Source organism: Podarcis tiliguerta (assembly GCF_965153285.1).
Source record: "Podarcis tiliguerta genome assembly, chromosome: 1".
In the NCBI taxonomy this organism is placed as follows: domain Eukaryota; kingdom Metazoa; phylum Chordata; class Lepidosauria; order Squamata; family Lacertidae; genus Podarcis; species Podarcis tiliguerta.
In genome coordinates, this window is record NC_139534.1 from 11748671 (window position 1) to 11768877 (window position 20207).

Below are 20207 nucleotides of genomic sequence, written 5' to 3' on the forward strand. Positions count from 1 at the left end.
CTCCACTAACCCAGAAATAGTACCTCGGGTTAAGAACTTTGCTTCAGGATGAGAGCAGAAATTGTGTGGCGGCAGCGCAGCGGCCCAATTAGCTAGTTAAGTTAAGAACAGTTTCAGGTTAAGAACGGACCTCCAGAACGAACTAAGTTCTTAACCCGAGGTACCACTGTAGTGTAAAAAGTTACAGGATTTCAACATAACTTTCTGGGTGGTTTTTTTGATCCCACTTTCCTTGTACTATTGTTTAAGAAGGACCCACCAGATGGAAATAATGCAAGCACATTGGAGAAGCAATGCAGAACTACTGATAAGTTGGGGTGATCTCCAGCATGAATTCACCAATACTGCACTATTCTTGGGTCAACAACATGTTGCAGAATACATTGGCAAAAAACAAAACCCATCTGTAGGGGCCCCAAGTAAAAACAAAAAGATGTTTCCTGGAGGAAGAAAAGACAAGTTTACCTCTCCTTGTGCTTCTTCCTTTCAAGATTATCTTCTACAGCAGTTCTAGAAATGGAAGAATTATTTATAAGAATATCAAAAAGAAATTTGCTGAGCGAAGGATTAGTTGGAAGGTTTCAATATGTGGTTTGACATGACATTTGCTGCCTCCTGCCCAGCACATCTGAGGCAGCCTCTTCATGTGAGGCAATGTTCTTCATGTAGGGAAGTAATAGAGCCACTGTATTCTGCTCTGGTCAGACCTCACCTGGAGTACTGTGTCCAGTTCTGGGCACCAGTGTTCAAGAAGGACACTGACAAACTGGAATGTGTCCAGAGGAGGGCAACCAAAATGGTCAAAGGCCTGGAAACGATGCCTTATGAGGAAGGGCTAAGGGAGCTGGGCATGTTTAGCCTGGAGAAGAGGAGGTTAAGGGGTGATATGATAGCCATGTTCAAATATATAAAAGGATGTCACATAGAGGAGGGAGAAAGGTTGTTTTCTGCTGCTCCAGAGAAGCGGACACGGAGCAATGGATCCAAACTACAAGAAAGAAGATTCCACCTAAACATTAGGAAGAACTTCCTGACAGTAAGAGCTGTTCGACAGTGGAATTTTCTGCCAAGGAGTGTGGTGGAGTCTCCTTCTTTGGAGGTCTTTAAGCAGAGGCTTGACAACCATATGTCAGGAGTGCTCTGATGGTGTTTCCTGCTTGGCAGGGGGTTGGACTCGATGGCCCTTGTGGTCTCTTCCAACTCTATGATTCTATGATTCTATGATTCTATGTCTGTTCAGATCATGTGACGGTGAGTTTCTCTTTAGTGGAAACTCCTTTTATGTCCTGCAAGCAGACCAATAAAGGATGCACTAATTGATAACAAACACATGGGGGAATGGTGCAAAAGGCTGAAAATCTAAAGCACCCTTACTATGGGGTAAGCTCCATGGAGCTCAGTAGTACTTACTCATTTCAGAGTAATCATGCTTAAAAGGTAAAGGGACCCCTGACCATTAGGTCCAGTCGTGACCGACTCTGGGGTTGCGGCGCTCATCTTGCTTTATTGGCCGAGGGAGCCGGCATACAGCTTCCAGGTCATGTGGCCAGCATGACTAAGCCGCTTCTGGCGAACCAGAGCAGCACACGGAAACGCAGTTTACTTTCCCGCTGGAGCGGTACCTATTTATCTACTTGCACTTTGATGCGCTTTCAAACTTCTAGGTCGGCAGGAGCAGGGACCGAGCAACGGGAGCTCACCCCATCGCGGGGATTCGAACCACCGACCTTCTGATCAGCAAGTCCTAGGCTCTGTGGTTTAACCCACAGCGCCACCTGCGTCCCTATAATCATGCTTAGGCTTGCACAAGTAGGCACACAGCTGGAAGGAATGAGATGAACGCCTTTTATATTGATTCTTAAATCTAAGAAAATCAAGTATCACAATCTAGATGACAGTTGTCCACATTAAATGTAAATCTATGTATCCCTAGCAGAGTATGAATTATTTAATTATCCCTGCATAGCTATGTCGAACAAAGTAACTTATAAAATATAAATAAGGTTTACGGAGTCTTAACTCAGTAAAAAAGAAAAGATAAAATAAACAGGATTAGCAAACAGCTTAGATTGCAGATGTCTTCTCTATTATCCTAAGTGTTTGGATGATGAAACTTTTTACAAGCATGGAGAATCTCAGGTGGAAAAACTTACAGAGCAGGGACAAAGAGAAAGGACTCTTCTTTATAAACATTTGTTTCCTTGGCTCTGAAATACATCAAGGATTGTCCTGTGTCTGGAGGTACGTGACATACAAATGATTCATTCTTTAAGACTGAGATAATTCCAGAGTATTCAGAGGAAGCCAAACACATTGATGCAGCCGTCCTTGTATTTTGTGCTGTCTCCATGGTTACTTTCCAAACATCTTGAAATTGCCCTGGGATTGTTTCAAAACAAGGGATGCTCGCGAGGTGAAAACGCACAAGGGAAGATAGCGATTGAGGTGCTGGAGTTTTTAAGAGTTTAAGTCTTTTTAGAATAATATTTATTAAATATTTAATAGTTACAAACAGAAAAAAGAAAAGAAAAAACAATAAAAAATTAACCAACAATACATCAAAAGTAGAAAGAAAAAACAATACAGCAAAAGAACAAGAAAAAAAGAAAAAACTAAGACATTTAAAAACACATCCAAATTTCATTTCTTTATCTTTCATATGCTTGTTTCCTCGACTTCCTCACGCCTCCCTTTTTTGTATTCCCGTTCAAATTAGCTGGTTCAGCAAATCCTTTCCCTCTTTCTCAATTTTTGTTCTATAATTTATCTTAACACAGTTTAACTTTAAATTTTCCATTTTAGCCTATTCAATTAATTTTTATATAATTTTTAATAACACTTCTGCTAAAACCATGTAACTTCATTCCAATATTTTTCTAACATTCATTAATCATTAATTTTTTTCCAGTCTTCTTCCATCGACTCTTCTCCCTGGTCTTGGGAGTTTAAGTCTTGCTGGATCAAACTACGGTCCAACTAACCCAACATTCTGTTTCAAACCAGATGAATTTGGAAGTCAGGCTAATATGCCTTGGCAAGTGGTAGGGAGGAAGAGCAAAGGGAACCCTGACTTTCTAAGATGTTTTCAAAACGCTCTTCTACATTTTGGCTTTGGAGAAATCTTATCATTCTATATTGCATTGCATCACAATCCCCCCATTTCATGATTTGTTAGGACATTCATATGGTATTTGGTTATTTTGTAAGCCGCTTACATACTATCTTGCTTTTGAGTGGTATATAAATCTACGAAGGAAAAATAAAAGAAGGGAGAATGCTCACAAGCAAAGAATGAAGATGTAGCTGTCATGGTTAAAAGGTAAATGTACAGGGACTCCTGACCATTAGGTCCAGTTGTGGCCGACTCTGGGGTTGCGGCGCTCATCTTGCTTTATTGGCCGAGGGAGCCGGCGAACAGCTTCCGGGTCATGTGGCCAGCATGACTAAGCCGCTTCTGGTGAACCAGAGCAGCACACAGAAATGCCGTTTACCTTCCTGCCGGAGCGGTACCTATTTCTCTACTTGCACTTTGACGTCCTTTTGAACTGCTAGGTTGGCAGGAGCAGGGACCGAACAACGGGAGCTTACCCCGTCTTGGGGATTCAAACCGCCAAGCTTCTGATCAGCAAGTCCTATGCTCTGTGGTTTAACTCACAGCGCCGCCCGTGTCCCATAGCTGTCATGGTTAACACCTTTTATATAAGCCTCTCCTTTATGGCACGGAGAGGGAATGTTTGGCTGTTTGGGTAATGTGTGAAATTTACCTCTCCCTGTCCCTAAACCCTGGCCAGGTTGTCTGGGGCTGATGGGCTTTGAAATCCACCAATATCTGGTGGATCATGGGTTAATTTAATCTACATTAATCCTTATGACTTAATCTAAGGCTATTTTTCCTTAGAAACATGTTCTATTTAAATCAATTTGGAAACCACAAGTCTATGGACTGAGCTGCCTGCCTGCCACTGCCTCCAGTACTGTGACCACTTGTTTCATGTTGTGATGAAGCTGCTTGCGCCATTGGAACTGGGGTTAATGGAACTTTTACACTCTGTTGTGTTCCAGAAATATTTTAGTTTATAACCCTTTCCCCCTTCAGCTGCCCGACACAGCTAAATATTTTATCCCCCTACAAATGCTCTGATTGCATCTCAAGATTGTAACGAACAACAACTATATAAATGCTCAATTTTTAAAGAATTCAGCTCCTATAGAAATAATTCACATGTGTGAAATGATGTACATATGGGAGGGATAAACGGGAAAGAATTCTTCCGACATTTTGGCTTTGGGGTAGCCTAATCAAAGAAGAGTTGTAGAGGTGATGAGTGATTTGCCTGAGATTACTGAAGAAACTGAGTTCTCAGCGAGGTGGTTAATCTGCTCTGGGTTATAGAGGTTCGGATGACAATGGGCACATAACTGAATATTCCATCTTGCAAAAATAAACCCCTGCTCACAGAAAACTAGCATGTCAGGGAGAAAGCTAAGCTAGAACCATTATCCCCGACATCTAGGTTTCTTTGACGGGGACCTTTTTGAAAGAAGCAGCATTCAATCATTCATGGTAGCTCAGAGTCACACCTACAGTCTCAGACACAGGTTTGCTACCTCAGTGAAAGCCGAAATGTAGCCTTATTAGACTTTACCGATTGGTTGGGTGAGCGTTGCTCTCGGACGGGAGGAAGGAAGTCAAATGACACCGAGGTTTGGTTCAGAGAAAGAGCTTATTCTGCTCTCCGGATAGCAGAAGGCAATGCGTTCACAGCAAGCACAAAAGCAATAGAAATTGCATACAGTATATATATCCTCCAGGCAGTGGCGTAGCGTGGGTTGTCAGCACCCGGGGCAAGGCAAGTAATTCGCGCCCCCTAACCCGGGGCAAGGCAAGTAATTTGCGCCCCCCCCGCTGCACTGTCCCTCCCCCCAGATAGTCCCTCGCTCTCTCTCCGCACCACACCGCACGCCTGGCACCCTCCCCTCCACAGTGGGCAGCGACCCGGCGGCTCGGATCGGATTCGCACAGCCAGCACTCCAGTGAGAGAGAGTGAGTGAGCCAGGTAGGGGCAGAGAGCTGCGAGTGCGAGTGGCCCCCCCAGGTGTTGCGCCCGGTGTGGCCGGCACCCCCTGCACCCCCCACGCTACGCCACTGCCTCCAGGCACCCTCTCCCCCCTTCCCCAGGAATCCAGACACGTCAGCTTATACACCTAAGTTGACATCCATGACCATAAACAGATGTTCCTGTTCTGGTACTCTTGACCATAAAAGGATGTTCCTGTTCCTGTATTCCTTATCTTGGTGTAAGAAGGTCACCAACTCTAAGAGCACTCCTGGCGCTGTTCCCGGGCATGGGGGCTGACAAGGTCTGAGCGTCAGTGTGGTCAGGATGTAAGATAAGATGTGCCATCCCTGCTCCACTCGGAACTGACAAGGCCATCCGTCATTACCAGCCTTCATGGACTGATAAGGGAGACGGTTATGTTTGTACAGCTGGGTTCCTGTTATACATGAGCTCAAGTTAATGGTTTTTAGCTAATGCACCCTTGGAGAAGGAGAAACAGGGATTTTGGGGCCCGTTTCAGACTGACTGCACAGTCAGGTTTTAGATTTGGGAAACCCATTCCTTCAAAAGTAGACACAATTGGGTAATCACTTTTGTTGTTTGCGTATTTCACCAACGCAGTCCAGATCTGTTAGGGAGGTGCTACACATCAGCTGGACCTCTCCCTGCACGCAAATCTCTGACACAGAAGCCTAAGTAGGCAGGACAATGTGATGGGAAATAGCCCTGCATGCTTTTACCTAGCAGCAATGACCAGCAATCAATCCAAGGAGCAGGGCTTGCAGGTAACCTTAGCAATAATCAAGCCGTTGAACCCAAAGTCCTAATTAAACTGCTCACAGGGGTTGGCAGATCCAATATTTTGGGGAAACTCCCTAGCAAGACTAGTGTACGAGGGACGCACTAGGCCTGGCAGGTTGGAGCATCAGAATGCGACATGGGGAAACACTAACTGGGATGCTTTCAGACATGGAGCAAAGTGGTTTACCTGTTGTACTGCATTTTTTGCTCTATAAGACTCACTTTTTCCCTCCTAAAATGTGTGTGCGTCTTATGGAGCGAATGCAGGCTGTGCAGCTATCCCAGAAGCCAGAACAGCAAGAGGGATTGCTGCTTTCACTGTGCAGCAATCCCTCTTGCTGTTCTGGCTTCTGAGATTCAGAATATTTTTTTTCTTGATTTCCTCCTCCAAAAACTAGGTGCGTCTTGTGGTCTGGTGCATCTTATAGAGGGGAAAAAAACGGAAATTCATTCTTCCCTATGAGTCGTCTGAGGATGGTTTAGTAACCTGTGACAGAGCATTCTCCTTATTTTAGCAACTTGCAGTTCTTTAGCTCCTACCATTCTCCAGTGGTGAAAATGCTACAAGTCCCAATGAGTAATATTAGTAAATTTGTAATAATTGCCTGACCATCCCGTAAAGCACAGGTGCAATTTAACTGAAGCATCGTTTCTCCCAAACGTTCTGCTCTGTGATTCCGTGCAGACTAGACCCCACACTTTGTAGGTGAACGTGTCAATATTGTTTGGCCTCTTAACGCTCAATGAAATCCGTCTTGTTTCCTGTGAACCATATGATCGGATCACCTGCCTAGGCAGCTTTTTGTTTTCAAAAGAGCATCTCTTTTCGACCCAGTTCTTCCAAATGTTTTATGTGATTAGTGTTTCTCCATTCGCACGTAAAACATTTATTGGCTCCTGGGTGCATTTTGGGTAAGGGGAGCCTTCTTCCAAGTAGCTGTCTAGGGCAGATTAAAGGAGGGGAAACAATCGAAAAATGTGTGTTCGTGTGGTGGGGGCACTCTTGGAAAACAGATGAGATTTTTCTGAAAGATGGCAGACAAAGCATTTAAATAATGAAGTGATTATGAATCAAACTGAGGGGAACTTGTTCATCACCTATCACTAAATGATGTACTGTGGTACCTCGGGTTACATACACTTCAGGTTACATACGCTTCAGGTTACAGACTCCGCTAACCCAGAAATAGTGCTTCAGGTTAAGAACTTTGCTTCAGGATGAGAACAGAAATTGTGCTCCGGCGGCACGGGAGCAGTGGTAGGCCCCATTAGCTAAAGTGGTGCTTCAGGTTAAGAGCAGTTTCAGGTTAAGTACGGACCTCCGGAACGAATTAAGTACGTAACCAGAGGTACCACTGTATGTGTGTACTGCAGATAAAGGGTTTTTCTTTTCAATTGTTAGGTGTGCTGTTCACTGTGCCAACAAAAGTTTGATACCTGGTAGTCCAAACGGCAGACTAAGGAGTGGCAAACTACCAAGGGCTCCTCAGTCCAAAAGAATAAGTGCGAAAGAGTTTGACAAAAGAACGCAAAATGCTTGTGTTAGTTGGCACCTCTTTCTTGAAATGCCTTTCCCCCTTTTTTTTCTGATTTAGCTCTACAGTGCTAAACCAGCCACAGAGGAAGTCATCTGGATGCTGCCTTATCTCTGAGCGGTTTAATTTAGAACAAGAAGACTGTTCCACAAAGAGGCACTTGAAAACTGCACCTTTTCCTATGTAATTGATTCTCGACTTAACATACCGAAATGAAATTTTCACAAGGGTGTTGCTCTGCTGCAACACAGCTTTGACGGCTATAAATTCACAGCTGAATGCTGGAAAATGGCATCCAATTTTGTCCTTCCTGGTTCTTTATCGTCTTATAAATACTTGGTGGAATTGGATATAACTTTCATGAGAACCAGTAATTAATCTTTTCTAAGACAGGTATAAACAGAACGGTAAAATCTCATTTATTCCAGAAAGGTGGAAATACCTTGCACTTAGTGGACTATGCATGTATAATTTATGCCACATTGATAGATCCTAATAATCATTTAGGGATCCAGTGGATACACAATTTGAACCCAGGTGTATCAGCTGAATTTAATGTTACTATTCCCCCCGCCCCGGATGTTCGTTTTCAGGTATTGGATATCTCATGTTTTGACAGCCTACAATTTAGGAGAGTGGGGAATATTACTTATTCACTATTTCACGTGACAAATAACGACAAAATACAAAAGCATTCTGGAAATATATGCAACATTAAGGAACTCTGCTTGTTAACGTCTCTCCGGAGGAAAAAGATGCATTTGTTTTTCTAAACTCTAAACAGAGAGTTTGGCCTTGTTGTGGCTTTCAATAGGTTTAATGATTGAAATTATAATCCAGGAAGGCTAATGTGTAATATGAGAGGAGTTATTCAGCGGGATGCTATTTCTCTGCATACGTATTTTTACAAAGAGATCATCGGTATTCCAAATGTCATTTATCTTTGTGACAGAAATAGGTATTTCACAATTCTTCTTTTAACTACTCTCAACAGTAGCTACATCAATTCATATTCTAGTTGATTTTATGATTATTTTTTAACCCTCCACTGTGCAAAGGTTTTCAAACCTTGGGCATGATCTAGCCCAAGTTAAGCATGGTGAAGTCCTGTTGATTTTAACGAGAGGGTTACAACTCTGCTAGCTACCCATGGAACGTAACACATTATAAAAATAAAAATAAATTAAAAGCATTGATTCTCACTCTCCCCAGTGGGGCTTGCTTCTAAGTAAGTATGCATAAGATTACCTTTCGTATAGGAGGGACTGGCTGACTTCAGTCTTGTGTGGTCCACTTTATTAATAGAGCCCTTGTGATCCACTGACATGTTTTAAATTAACAAAGCAAGATTGTGTGCTCAGTTAAGGCAAAATCTATGTTATGTATTCCCAAGAGCATTCTCGTTTAAGAACAAGAAAAGTGCTGTTCTGGATCAGACAAAGGCCGACCAAGTCTAGCACTCTTTTGCTAGAATCCTAGTCTCCCTTCAGAAACTGGTAAGAAGCCCAGAGGCAGCACTTAGCACATTGTGGCTGGTGAATATATGTTTATTAGAAATAATATCTGAAGCAATCATTCCAGTCAAGATTCCAGAGGGGTAGCCGCATTAGTCTGTTGCAAGAACCAATAAGTACTGTGAATTTTAACAGATTTATTACGGCACAAGCTTTTTGTGGATTAGAGCCTAGTTCCAGGCAAGACCTGCCACACATTTGGTCCCCAAACATTTATCCTGCAATAAATCTTTTACCCAGCCATAAATTTTGTGGGTTTCCCCTTTTAAAAATAAAAAAGCTCAGTCAGTAGAGCACGAGACTCTTAATCTCAGGGTTGTTGGTCTGAACCTTATGTTGGGCAAAATATTCCTGCCCTGCAGGGGGTTGGACTAGATGACCCTCGTGGTCCCTCTACAATTCTATGGTACTATGTACAGTTCTCAAATTAGGATGGCTTATAGATAATAATGCATTTTTGAAAAACAACAACAGCAAGTAAGTAAGTAAATGACCCATTAAACAATAGATTGGGTTCCAGAAGGCTGTGTGCTGGTTCAAGGCCGTGTGCCAAGGGTGAATAATAATAAATAATAATAATAATAATAATAATAATAATAATAATAATAATAATAATAATTTTTTTTATTTATATCCCGCCCTCCCCAGCTGAAGCCGGGCTCAGAGTGGCTAACATCAAAAATAGCCTAATTTGCAACACATATGCCCTTCGCGACGGCGAAGAAGAATTTCTTCACCGCCTCTATTGCATCTGCAGAAAACAGCAGCAGGAGACTTTTTCAGGTGGTTCACAATTTAGCGGAACCACCTGCAACATCGGGGCCCAGTACGGGCCACATGTTCTCCTGCAATGATTTTGCAAATTTTTTTGCAGATAAAATCGCTCAGATTCGGGAAGAAGTAGACTCCACCGTGGGAGCAGGGCCGGGGCGGGAGAGTGCTAGAGTTTTGTCTAGTCAAGTTGAGTGGGATCAATTCTAATCTGTTACCGCCGAGGATGTGGACAGGCTGCTTGGACGAGTGAAACCAACCACCTGTCTCCTGGATCCTTGCCCATCCTGGCTTATAAAAGCTAGCTGGGAAGGGCTGGGCGATGGGCTTCGTGGGGTGGTGAATGCTTCCCTCCGTGAGGGAGTCTTCCCAGACCCGCTGAAAGAGGCGGTTATTAAACTGCTTCTTAAAAAACCATCTTTAGATGCGGCCATGATGGCCAACTATCGCCCAGTCTCAAATCTTCCATTCTTGGGCAAGGTGATTGAGCGAGTGGTGGCTGAACAACTCCAGGCACGCCTGGAAGAAGCGGACCATTTGGATCCCTTCCAGTCGGGATTCAGGCCTCATCACGGGACTGAAACTGCCTTGGTCGCACTGGTTGATGATCTCCGGCGGGCTAGGGACAAAGGTGAGAGCTGTTTCCTAGTTCTGCTGGATCTCTCAGCGGCGTTTGATACCATCGACCATAACATCCTTCTGGACTGTCTTGAGAGGCTGGGAGCTGGGGGCACTGTCATACAGTGGTTCCGCTCCTTCCTCCTGGGCAGTGTTCAGAAAGTGGTGGGGGGGGGGATGAGTGTTCAGACCCTGGGCTCTCACTTGTGGGGTGCCTTAGGGTTCTGTCCTCTCCCCCATGCTTTTCAACATTTACATGCAGCCGCTGGGAGAGATCATCAGGAGGTTTGGGCTGGGTGTTCATCAGTATGCGGATGATACCCAGCTCTACCTCTCTTTTAAATCAGAACCAGTGAAGGCGGTGAAGGTCCTGTGTGAGTGTCTGGAGGCGGTTGGAGGATGGATGGCGGCTAAGAGATTGAGGTTGAATCCTGACAAGACAGAAGTACTGTTTTGGGGGGACAGGAGGCGGGCAGGTGTGAAGGATTCCCTGGTCCCGAATGGGGTAACTGTGCCCCTGAAGGACCAGGTGCACAGCCTGGGAGTCATTTTGGACTCACAACTGTCCATGGAGGCACAGGTCAAATCTGTGGCCAGGGCAGCTGTTTACCAGCTCCATCTGGTACGTAGGCTGAGACCCTATCTGCCTGCAGACTGCCTCGCCAGAGTGGTGCATGCTCTGGTTATCTCCTGCTTGGACTACTGCAATGCACTCTACGTGGGGCTACCTTTGAAGGTGACTCGGAAACTACAACTAATCCAGTATGCGGCAGCTAGACTGGTGACAGGGGGCGGCCGCCGAGACCATATTCAACCCAAGGTATGACTGTACTTATGTATGTGTATTTGCAGTTCCAGAAGGGCATCTACTTCTGCTTCATTGACTATGCAAAAGCCTTTGTGTCGACCACAGCAAACTATGGCAAGTTCTTAAAGAAATGGGAGTGCCAGACCACCTCATCTGTCTCCTGAGAAATCTCTATGTGGGAGAAGAAGCTACAGCTAGAACTGGATATGGAACAACTGATTGGTTCAAAATTGGGAAAGGAGTACGACAAGGGTGTATATTGTCTCCCTGCTTATTAACTTATATGCAGAATTCATCATGCGAAAGGCTGGGCTGGATGAATCCCAAGCCGGAATTAAGATCGCCGAAAGAAAAATCAACAACCTCAGATATGCAGATGACACAACCTTGATGGCAGAAAGTGAGGAGGAATTAAAGAACCTTTTAATGGGGGTGAAAGAGGAGAGTGCAAAATATGGTCTGAAGCTCAACATCAAAAAAACGAAGATCATGGCCACTGGGCCCATCACCTCCTGGCAAATAGAAGGGGAAGAAATGGAGGCAGTGAGAGATTTTACTTTCTTGGGCTCCATGATCACTGCAGATTTTGCAGCCACAAAATTAAAAGACGCCTGCTTCTTGGGAGAAAAGCAATGACAAACCTAGACAGCATCTTTAAAAGCAGAGGCATCACCTTGCCAACAAAGGTCCGTATAGTTAAAGCTATGGTTTTCCCAGTTGTGATGTATGGAAGTGAGAGCTGGACCATAAAGAAGGCTGATCGCCGAAGAATTGATGCTTTTGAATTCTGGTGCTGGAGGAGACTCTTGAGAGTCCCATGGACTGCAAGGAGATCAAACCTATCCATTCTGAAGGAAATCAGCCCTGAGTGCTCACTGGAAGGACAGATCCTGAAGCTGAGGCTCCAATACTTTGACTCCCTGGAAAAGACCTGGATGTTGGGAAAGATGGAGGGCACAAGGAGAAGGGGACGACAGAGGACGAGATGGTTGGATACTGTTCTTGAATCTACCAGCATGAGTTTGACCAAACTGCGGGAGGCAGTGGAAGACAGGAGTGCCTGGCGTGCTCTGGTCCAGGGGGTCACGAAGAGTCGGACACGACTAAACGACTAAACAACATTTGCCTTGTGCAATGATCAACATGTATTCTCTATTTCAGACCTCAGCGTTACTGTAACAAAAGAAAATGGAATCTTGTGAAAAACAGATATGGAGGCTGAATTATCATCATCATCATCATTATTACTATTATTATTATTATTTGGGGGGGGGAGGCAGGATGTACGCCCTCACCCCCACCCCCCAGATGGTGGAATTGTAGCATCCAGTTCACCTCCTCTCCAGCCACCACTATTCCTTTCTCCCCACACAAGGGCATGTGTGGGCATAGGAGACACCCCATCGCATCCCTCACTCCACTCCTCCCAACTCCCCCCCCCTCACCCGCCAAGCCTTTCTCCCCACAGGCCGCCATGACGCGAGATGGGGGGGGGAGAAGGGGGGCGGGGCACACGGGGACACCGGAAGCGGCCCGAACGGCGGCCGACCGCGGAAGGCGGGGTTTGCGGTGTGAGGGAAGCGGGGAGCATGCGCGCGTGCGCGTGAGCGAGGGAGAGCGCGCGCGAACGAGGGAGGGGGGGGAGGAGGAGCAGGAGCAGCCGTTGTGGAAGCCCCCCCCGCGCCTGCGCAGTGGCGTCCGCCGCTGTTGGCCGGTTGCGCCGCGCCTCCGCCTCCGCCTGGCCGGTGGGTGTTTCTCTCACGGCGTGAGGGGAAAGAGCGTGAGGCGCCGCGGCCGGGGGCCGTCGGAGGGCGTACGTCGCAAGGGGTGTGTGTGTAGGTGGGTGGGGGGTGAGGTGGAGAAGAGAGGGGAGGGGGCGGCTGTCCGTCCCCGCGGCTGAGGCGCGGGGTTGAGGGGGGGGAGGCGAGGGAAGAGGGGCGGGACGGAGCGCGCGAGCATGTGAAGATGGCGGAGCTGCAGATGCTGCTGGAGGAGGAGATCCCCGGGGGGCGCCGGGCCCTCTTCGACAGCTACACCAACCTCGAGCGGGTCGCCGAGTACTGCGAGACCAACTACATACAGGTACGGCGTTACGTGTGAGGGCGGGGGCGCGCCTTTCCCCCAACCGGGTCTGGTCTCCACCCCCCCCCAAAAAAAAACACACACACCCCGCCGCCCCTTGCTGAGGGGAAATCTCGGGGCGTCCTACGTTTCGTGCTTCTGGAGCCGGGAGTGTGGGGGTTGGGCGGTCGTGGGAAAGGGCGACACGCGTGTTGCGGCGGGATGTCCGCGCAAGAGGGCGCCTCGGCATATCTTGGGCGCCGGGAGAGATGCTCGCTTTCGCAGGCTCAAACCCCGCGTTGTGTGTGTGTGTGTGTGTTTTAAACAACAGTGGAGCAAGCCCGTGGACATTTTGGTGGGGGGAAACCCAGCCAGATGGGCGGGGTATGAATATTTTTATTTATTAGATTTCTATCCAGCCCTTCCATCAAAAAATCTCGGTGCGGTTCACATATATAATACATGGGGACGGGTTCCCTTTTTTGCCCTCCCGGTGACCCTCCCCTGCTGCTCGCGGCTCGCAGAAGCCGTGGGATCGTAGATCTGGAAGGGACCACGAGGGTCATCTAGCCCACCCACCCCCAGCCCCCCGCAGCGCAGGAATCCTTTGCCCAACGTGGGGCTCGAACCCACGACCGTGGGATCAAGAGCCTCGAGGAAACGCTTCTCGTTCCGCAGCGTTGTGTGGAGTGATTTGTGCTCATGCTGCGCTTGTTAAGTGTGTGTGTGAATGCGCACACGATTCTTGGCAGATGCTGCTGTGAAACGATTTGAGAACAGACCTTTCCCCCTTACAGTGTGTCGCTCCTTCTAGATAGGTGGTGGCCAGATGTGCATTCATAAAGGACTGCCTTCTTCCCTCCTTCTCCTCCTCCGCTAAGAATATCACAGTATGCTCGGAATAAAAGGATATCAGTTGATCTTGTAATTCAGACTCCCAAGCCATCAGACTGCCCGTTACTGCTGAAATATCCAGCGGGCAACATTGTTCTGGAGGTGATGATGTTAAGCTGCATCTTCAGGGCTCCTCCTGTGATGTGGTAGTTGAGAATACTTGCATCTGGGTGGGTTAGCATTTTGGTATTTCTGCTGTGTCTTGGGGAGAAGGAAAAAACCAACCGAGTTTCCTTCTGAATAAACATGCGTGCTGAAATTATACTTGAATATTCAAACAGGCAGTTGGCCTAGCTTAGGTTGCATGTACAGTATTTTAGATTGCATCCTCGCCACATCAGCCTTTCATGCACACTTGCAGCAGAGAGGTGATACGGTTAATTCTCATATTATTGCATGGTATGCAGTGTCATTAAAATGTCACATTGATACAATTCAGCAGCTCTCTGCCTGCTGACTGGCATTTTGTCTTTCAAAGATTTTTCAATGAAGCTGCCATGTCAATGACTGCATAGTGAAAAGATGCTGAGGAAAGACAAGGCAAATGAGTAGTAGATCTCCAAAGGCACAGGGATGGGTGCATATCTGTAAGTTCCAAATATAAATAATGGCATAATGATAAATAATGGCATAATGACAGCTTGTCTTCCACGCATTGCTGATTAAAAGGGAAATCGGATATGGCTAACAACTGAATGCAGGTGATTTTGCTTCAAGTGGGCATTGTGAAGCTGCATCTGTTGCTTCAGTACATGCCTAGGTTTTATTCACGTACCTATTATCTTATTATTGAAGTCTGCATTGCCTTCCAACTCGTTCTAATGAATCTAAGCTTTCTGGGCTTTATGTAAAGGAATGGTTAAAGAAAAGAAAGGCAAATTTATTTTCTCTTGGCATAGTCAGGGCACTTTACAACAAGTGAATTCTGCAACCTGTTTTTGATTTGAAAAATAACATAGCTTGGGACATGTAAGGGTTGTGAAATCTTGGAATTTGTTTCCTTATAAGTGTATCCATGATGTAAGTATAGCAAGTTCTCGAGGAGAGACCAAGAAACAGTAGAAGACATTTATAGAATGTTTCTCTGTATCTTCTAACATATTATTTGAAGAACAAGGGAAGGGTGGAGCATTTACAATGCCACAATGAGAATATGCCATAGCTGTCAATTTACAGATTTGAAAATAAGGGACCAGCCGCCTTGAAAATAAGGGACCAGCAGCCAAAATAAGGGGCCTGCAGCCTCTCCTGTTCCAGGCACTCCAGTCTTCCTGTCCTCCTGCAGTCTGGTCAAACCCATGCTGGTAGCTTCGAGAACACTGTCCAACCAACTTTGTAACCAGAGGTTCAACTGAACAGAATCTGAATCACATACACCACAAGGCCTATGCAGCCTCAACTTAAGATGGCTCCCCGGCCTGGCTTTGCACTGCAAAGTTTGCAGCAGCACGTGCAACAAAATGGCATCCAGCATTCAAAAGCCCCCTCAGCTTGAATTAACTAGCCACACACAAGCTCCACAAGCTCCACCCCCAGTCATTCTTAGACTTCTTATTGGGTGAGCAACACAGCCAAGCAACACAGTTGGAGCCTCCCTCCTCCCGGCCGGCTTCCTTTGAAATTTAAGGGACATCTATCAATAAGGGACAGCAGCGGGACATGGCGCTGGAATAAGGGACTGTCCCTTCAAATAAGGGACACTTGACAGCTATGGAATACGCATTGATTCATTTGCATTATTTGAATGACCAGACCTATTAATTGGGTTATCTTTGTGTGTTCAGAGAGCTTTTGTAGTTGATCTGCCTTGGTGCATGTACCATGGTTTCACCATGGTGTCCTTTATGCGTAATAGCTAATGGTCTGAACTAAGCAAAAGTTTTTCTTTTATAGCACAGGATGAATGAGATCTTTTTTGCCATGTTGCATCATGGTGGGAACGGGTAGGCTTGCAGGATTTTTTGCTTTTAGTTTTAATAATAACGATGGAAAATATTCTGGCATTTGACCTGGAGATGATTGAATTTCTGATCAGGTTTTGCTGAAATGGTGGTGTGATGTGGCGAGAGCAATTATCATCGCCCCCTGATATCATAGCCTTGGAGAATTTTACTGAGGCTTGCAGAAGGTTAAAGAAGTATTGTTTGCAGAGGAACATAGAGTCTGATATAATGATAGAAATTTTAGCCAACTGTGCAGATTAAAGCTTTCTCTTCATATAGTTCTGGTAACAATACTTCTTGAGCTGAGATATTTTTCTGTCAGATTTTTGATACTTGTTATATTACATGATGTAAAGTGGGTAACTAATAAGGACCAGAGTGGAAGATAGATCTTGCTCAGTTCACATGTAATTCTAAGCCAAAACATGGATAAAAGATTGTGATACTCTCCAAGCTAAGCCATGATTTGACTTATGTTGTCCAAACCCAGGGTCATGCTTTGCTTTCTTCAAACCAACCACAAGCTGTAAACAAAGAACAAACCTTGGCTACGGCTTGTGGAGTGAAATAAATCTCTAGCCCAAATTCTGATAACAATCCATTAAGTCCAACCATAATTTACCTTATAGCAGCACAGCAGTAACAGGACTGATGAAGGAACAAAGCAGCTGCAATCTCATCTCCATGACTCCAAATGCCTGCACATTTGGGCTAACCTATAGTTTGGCTTAGTGTTACATTTGAACTGGGTCATTGTGAAGTTGGAAAATAACTCAGAATCTGCTAGTTTTCAGAATAAAACCTCAGGATGGCAGTTTCCAGTGGAAAACAAGGTATGGCTGGACCACTGAAAACTAGGTTTCCTCCCAGGAATTACTGGGAAAATGAGAACTTCAAAATCACTTAAAAACCCCACTTTGCAACCGTAGTTTTTGCTGTGATCTGGGCCTAATTTTTTAAAGAAAGCAAGACTAAAATAACCTGGATATGTCTTTAGCCCATGTATATTGTTTTGAGTGCAACTTAACTAAGCAAAAAAGGGAATTTACAGATGGAGAAATTAGATTTCAGTTTAATTTGGAACAGATTCCCTCTGTTGTGCAAACTGTTCTCAGATATGTGGCTTAATTTTCTGTGTGTTTACTCTGAAGTAAGGATCACAGTGTTTAGTGGGGATTACTTTTAGGTAAGTATGCATGGTATTTGTAGCCTGAGTGAGTACTGAAAGGATCTTCAGCACTTGCACTAATTTTTGAAGAGTTAATGTATGTGCTGAAGTGAGCCTGCTGCTTCTAAATGACATTTTATACTCCCACATAAGTATATGCATGCACTGCTTTTTCATTTGCAACATATGCAAGTAGAAACATGGTCTTTTCTGCTCTACTCATGCCTATTTTTAAAGGAAAAGAGGGTGATTTATACATGTGTGCACCCTTCATATCTGAAGTGCAATGCATGTATTTTTACAGAATATTATAAAGAAGCAGCCTAACACAGATAGGTGAAGTAGTGAGTGGGATGTGAAGGCAGCTTGTATGAGCCAGCGATTTGCAAAATGCAGATATAAGAAGAGGCTGTAACTACAGAGGATTCGTGCTAAACATATATGGGGTACTAGAATTCTGAAAATGACATTGTGGATAGTACTACACCGAAAAGTAGCAAATTGAACAATGTTTCTCACTTAATATTTTATGATTTCTTGAAAAAATATGTATACACATGCAGGTGTTGAGTGTTCAGTATTGAAGTTAGTGTATCAGAATTTATCCCAGAACCTTACTTTGTAAATGGTTACCGTTCAGAATCTACTTTTTTATACAGTCATAGGGCATACAGTCATACCTCGGGTTACAGACGCTTTAGGTTGCGTGTTTTCGGGTTGTGCACCGTGCTGAACCCGGAAGTACCGGAACGGGTTACTTCTGGGTTTTGGCGCTTGTGCATGTGCAGAAGTGCCAAATCGTGACCCGCACGTGCGCAGACGAGGCGCTGCAGGTTGCGAATGCTACGGGTTGTGAACGTGCCTCCCGCACGTATCACGTTTGCAACCTGAGCGCCCACTGTATTTGGACGTTATTCTAAGTCATAGTTTAGCACAAGTGTTGCTGTCTTTCTTGCGTTTGTAGTTATGTTTGCCATTTTGAAAGACTGCCAGGGACACCACGCTTTTGGTTGCTTCTTTCCCCCATGTATCAGTCAGTTTGCATGTGCAAACTCTTTCTCTGTTTTCCATAGAGTTTGGGTAAAAGTCAGATGCAGAAGAATTAAAAATTCTCTTGAATTCTTATTTTCAGCATGGAAGCCAATGGAAACAAATGTGATCTGTACTGGGAGGGGACCTGTGGGGGGGGGGGAGCCAATTTCAAGAGGATCTGCTCTATTGGCTCTAGTGGCTTTCAATGTCAATAAGTCTACTTACTGAGTAAAACTTAGTTGGATGCATTTGCATGTTTCCCTTTTCACTGTGCAATCAATCACTCATGACTATCCCTGGATTTTCAGGGAAAAACATTGTGAAGGGCTGTGTATACTCATTCAGCCAACAATATTTACGTATGGCTTAACTTAAACCTACTCATGTTTCCTCATGAGAGCTCCAACACAGCTGTTTGTAGGGGTTGGGGAAAAGTAGGTTTCATGAAGCAGGGAGTGCGAGTGAGTGTGTGTGTGTGTGTGTGTGTGTGTGTGTGTATTTCCTCTGAGGTAGGTGAACCCTAGGCAGTGGGAGGGTCGAGGATGTTAGTGGGCATGATGTACAGGGCCATTAATGTACATTCATACATACAGTTGTACCTTGGAAGTCAAATGGAATCTGTTCCAGAAGTCCATTCGACTTCCAAAATGTTTGGAAACCAAAGCTTCCGATTGGCTGCAGGAAGCCGCGGAAGCTGCACCAGATGTTCAGCTTCCGAAAATCTTTTGAAAACCGGAACACTCACTTCTGGGTTTTGATCGTTCAGGAGCCGATTTGTTTGGGAGCCAAGGCGTTTGAGTTCCAAGGTACTACTGTACTTATTTTCTCTCTCCCTCACACATTTCTTTGAAGGAGATAAATGCATTTTGGACATCCTCTGCAACATAAGATACAAGCAGCTGGCTTATTATCTTCTTACCTAAATAAAGATTTTTATTTTTTAAGCTATGCTGGGAAAGAAGCACAACTTTTAATCTTCATGATTACCTTCATAGCTGAATGCAAAACAATGTAACTACACTTGCATGTTGGTAATCTGACAAGAGCATAGTGTTGTCCTGAAATAAACAGTGTGATTTTTGTACTCTGCCATTTGGTTATATATAAACTCTGCGTGAGGGAAGGGAAGTCTCAGCACTTTCCCCAGTGCCTTTTTTATTTATTCTCTTTCCTGTATGATGGGTTGGAAGTTTTTACTTTGCCACGCAAGTTAAAAAGGAATACAGTATGTTGGTGGGATAACTGATTCTTGGAATGCAACAGGGCTCCACTTGGTATTTGGGAGCTGCCGTAGTCCTCCTGAAATAGTGGTTTTACTAAGGAAGATCTGATAGTTTTGAATTAATAAGTACTCCTGTTTGTTCATTCCATGAGGTCAGAGCATGTCACATTACTACTTCACAAGGAAATTGAGTAATCTTGAGAGATTCTCCCAGTTAAGGATGCTTTGGGATGAAATGTCTTCTCCTGCTGGGCAAGAATGCTTTTTTCCAGCACTTTACTGTCTCTGGCCATCTGCAGAGATAGCTGACTCAGTATTACAGAGGGGAACAGGTCTAACCTTGCCTGTGGAATAAATTCCTTTAGGAAAGGAAAAGGATTGCAATCAAGAGCAATAGGGGGGTATATAAGTTCTAAATTTATAAAACAGAATAAATAGCTCAAAGTAGTATTGATGAGATGACTCATGATGTAACACAGTGATGCTACAGAAACCAAGAGACAACTGTAATAGTCACCATCTTTCTTGCACTGAGACAACCAGTGCTCTTTTACTAGATAAAGAGGTGCTGGAACTTACCACGAATGTCTCCCTCTTTCTCTTAGAATGGCAATGGCACCCGCCTGAGAGGTGCTGGAACTCACCTGAGAGGTACCAGAACTGAGTTCCTGTGAGTTCCCCCTGAAAAAAAGCACTGGAGATGACCAAAGTTATCACAGTGGTTAAGGCTTGGGGATTTCTCAGGAATTTGGGCTCTCTTTACTGCTGGCAATATTTGAG

At 44.9% G+C, this 20207-nt stretch overlaps 1 protein-coding gene across 16 annotated transcripts in view; it reads left to right on the plus strand.

The window, feature by feature from the left end:
* Positions 1-20207, plus strand: part of ABI2 (abl interactor 2) — a 73260-nt gene that overhangs the window by 6757 nt on the left and 46296 nt on the right. For 6 of the 16 annotated variants that reach the window (XM_083409775.1, XM_083409790.1, XM_083409779.1 and 3 more), the window contains exon 1: positions 12786-13189. The exons of 1 other annotated variant lie outside the window; for it this stretch is intronic. In XM_083409775.1, coding sequence (XP_083265901.1) covers positions 13073-13189 — 117 coding nt within the window. In that variant the 5' untranslated portion in view covers positions 12786-13072. Of the gene's footprint in view, positions 1-12784; positions 13190-20207 lie in introns of those variants that run through there. 9 more of the 16 variants (XM_083409783.1, XM_083409785.1, XM_083409786.1 and 6 more) reach the window with 3 other exon arrangements.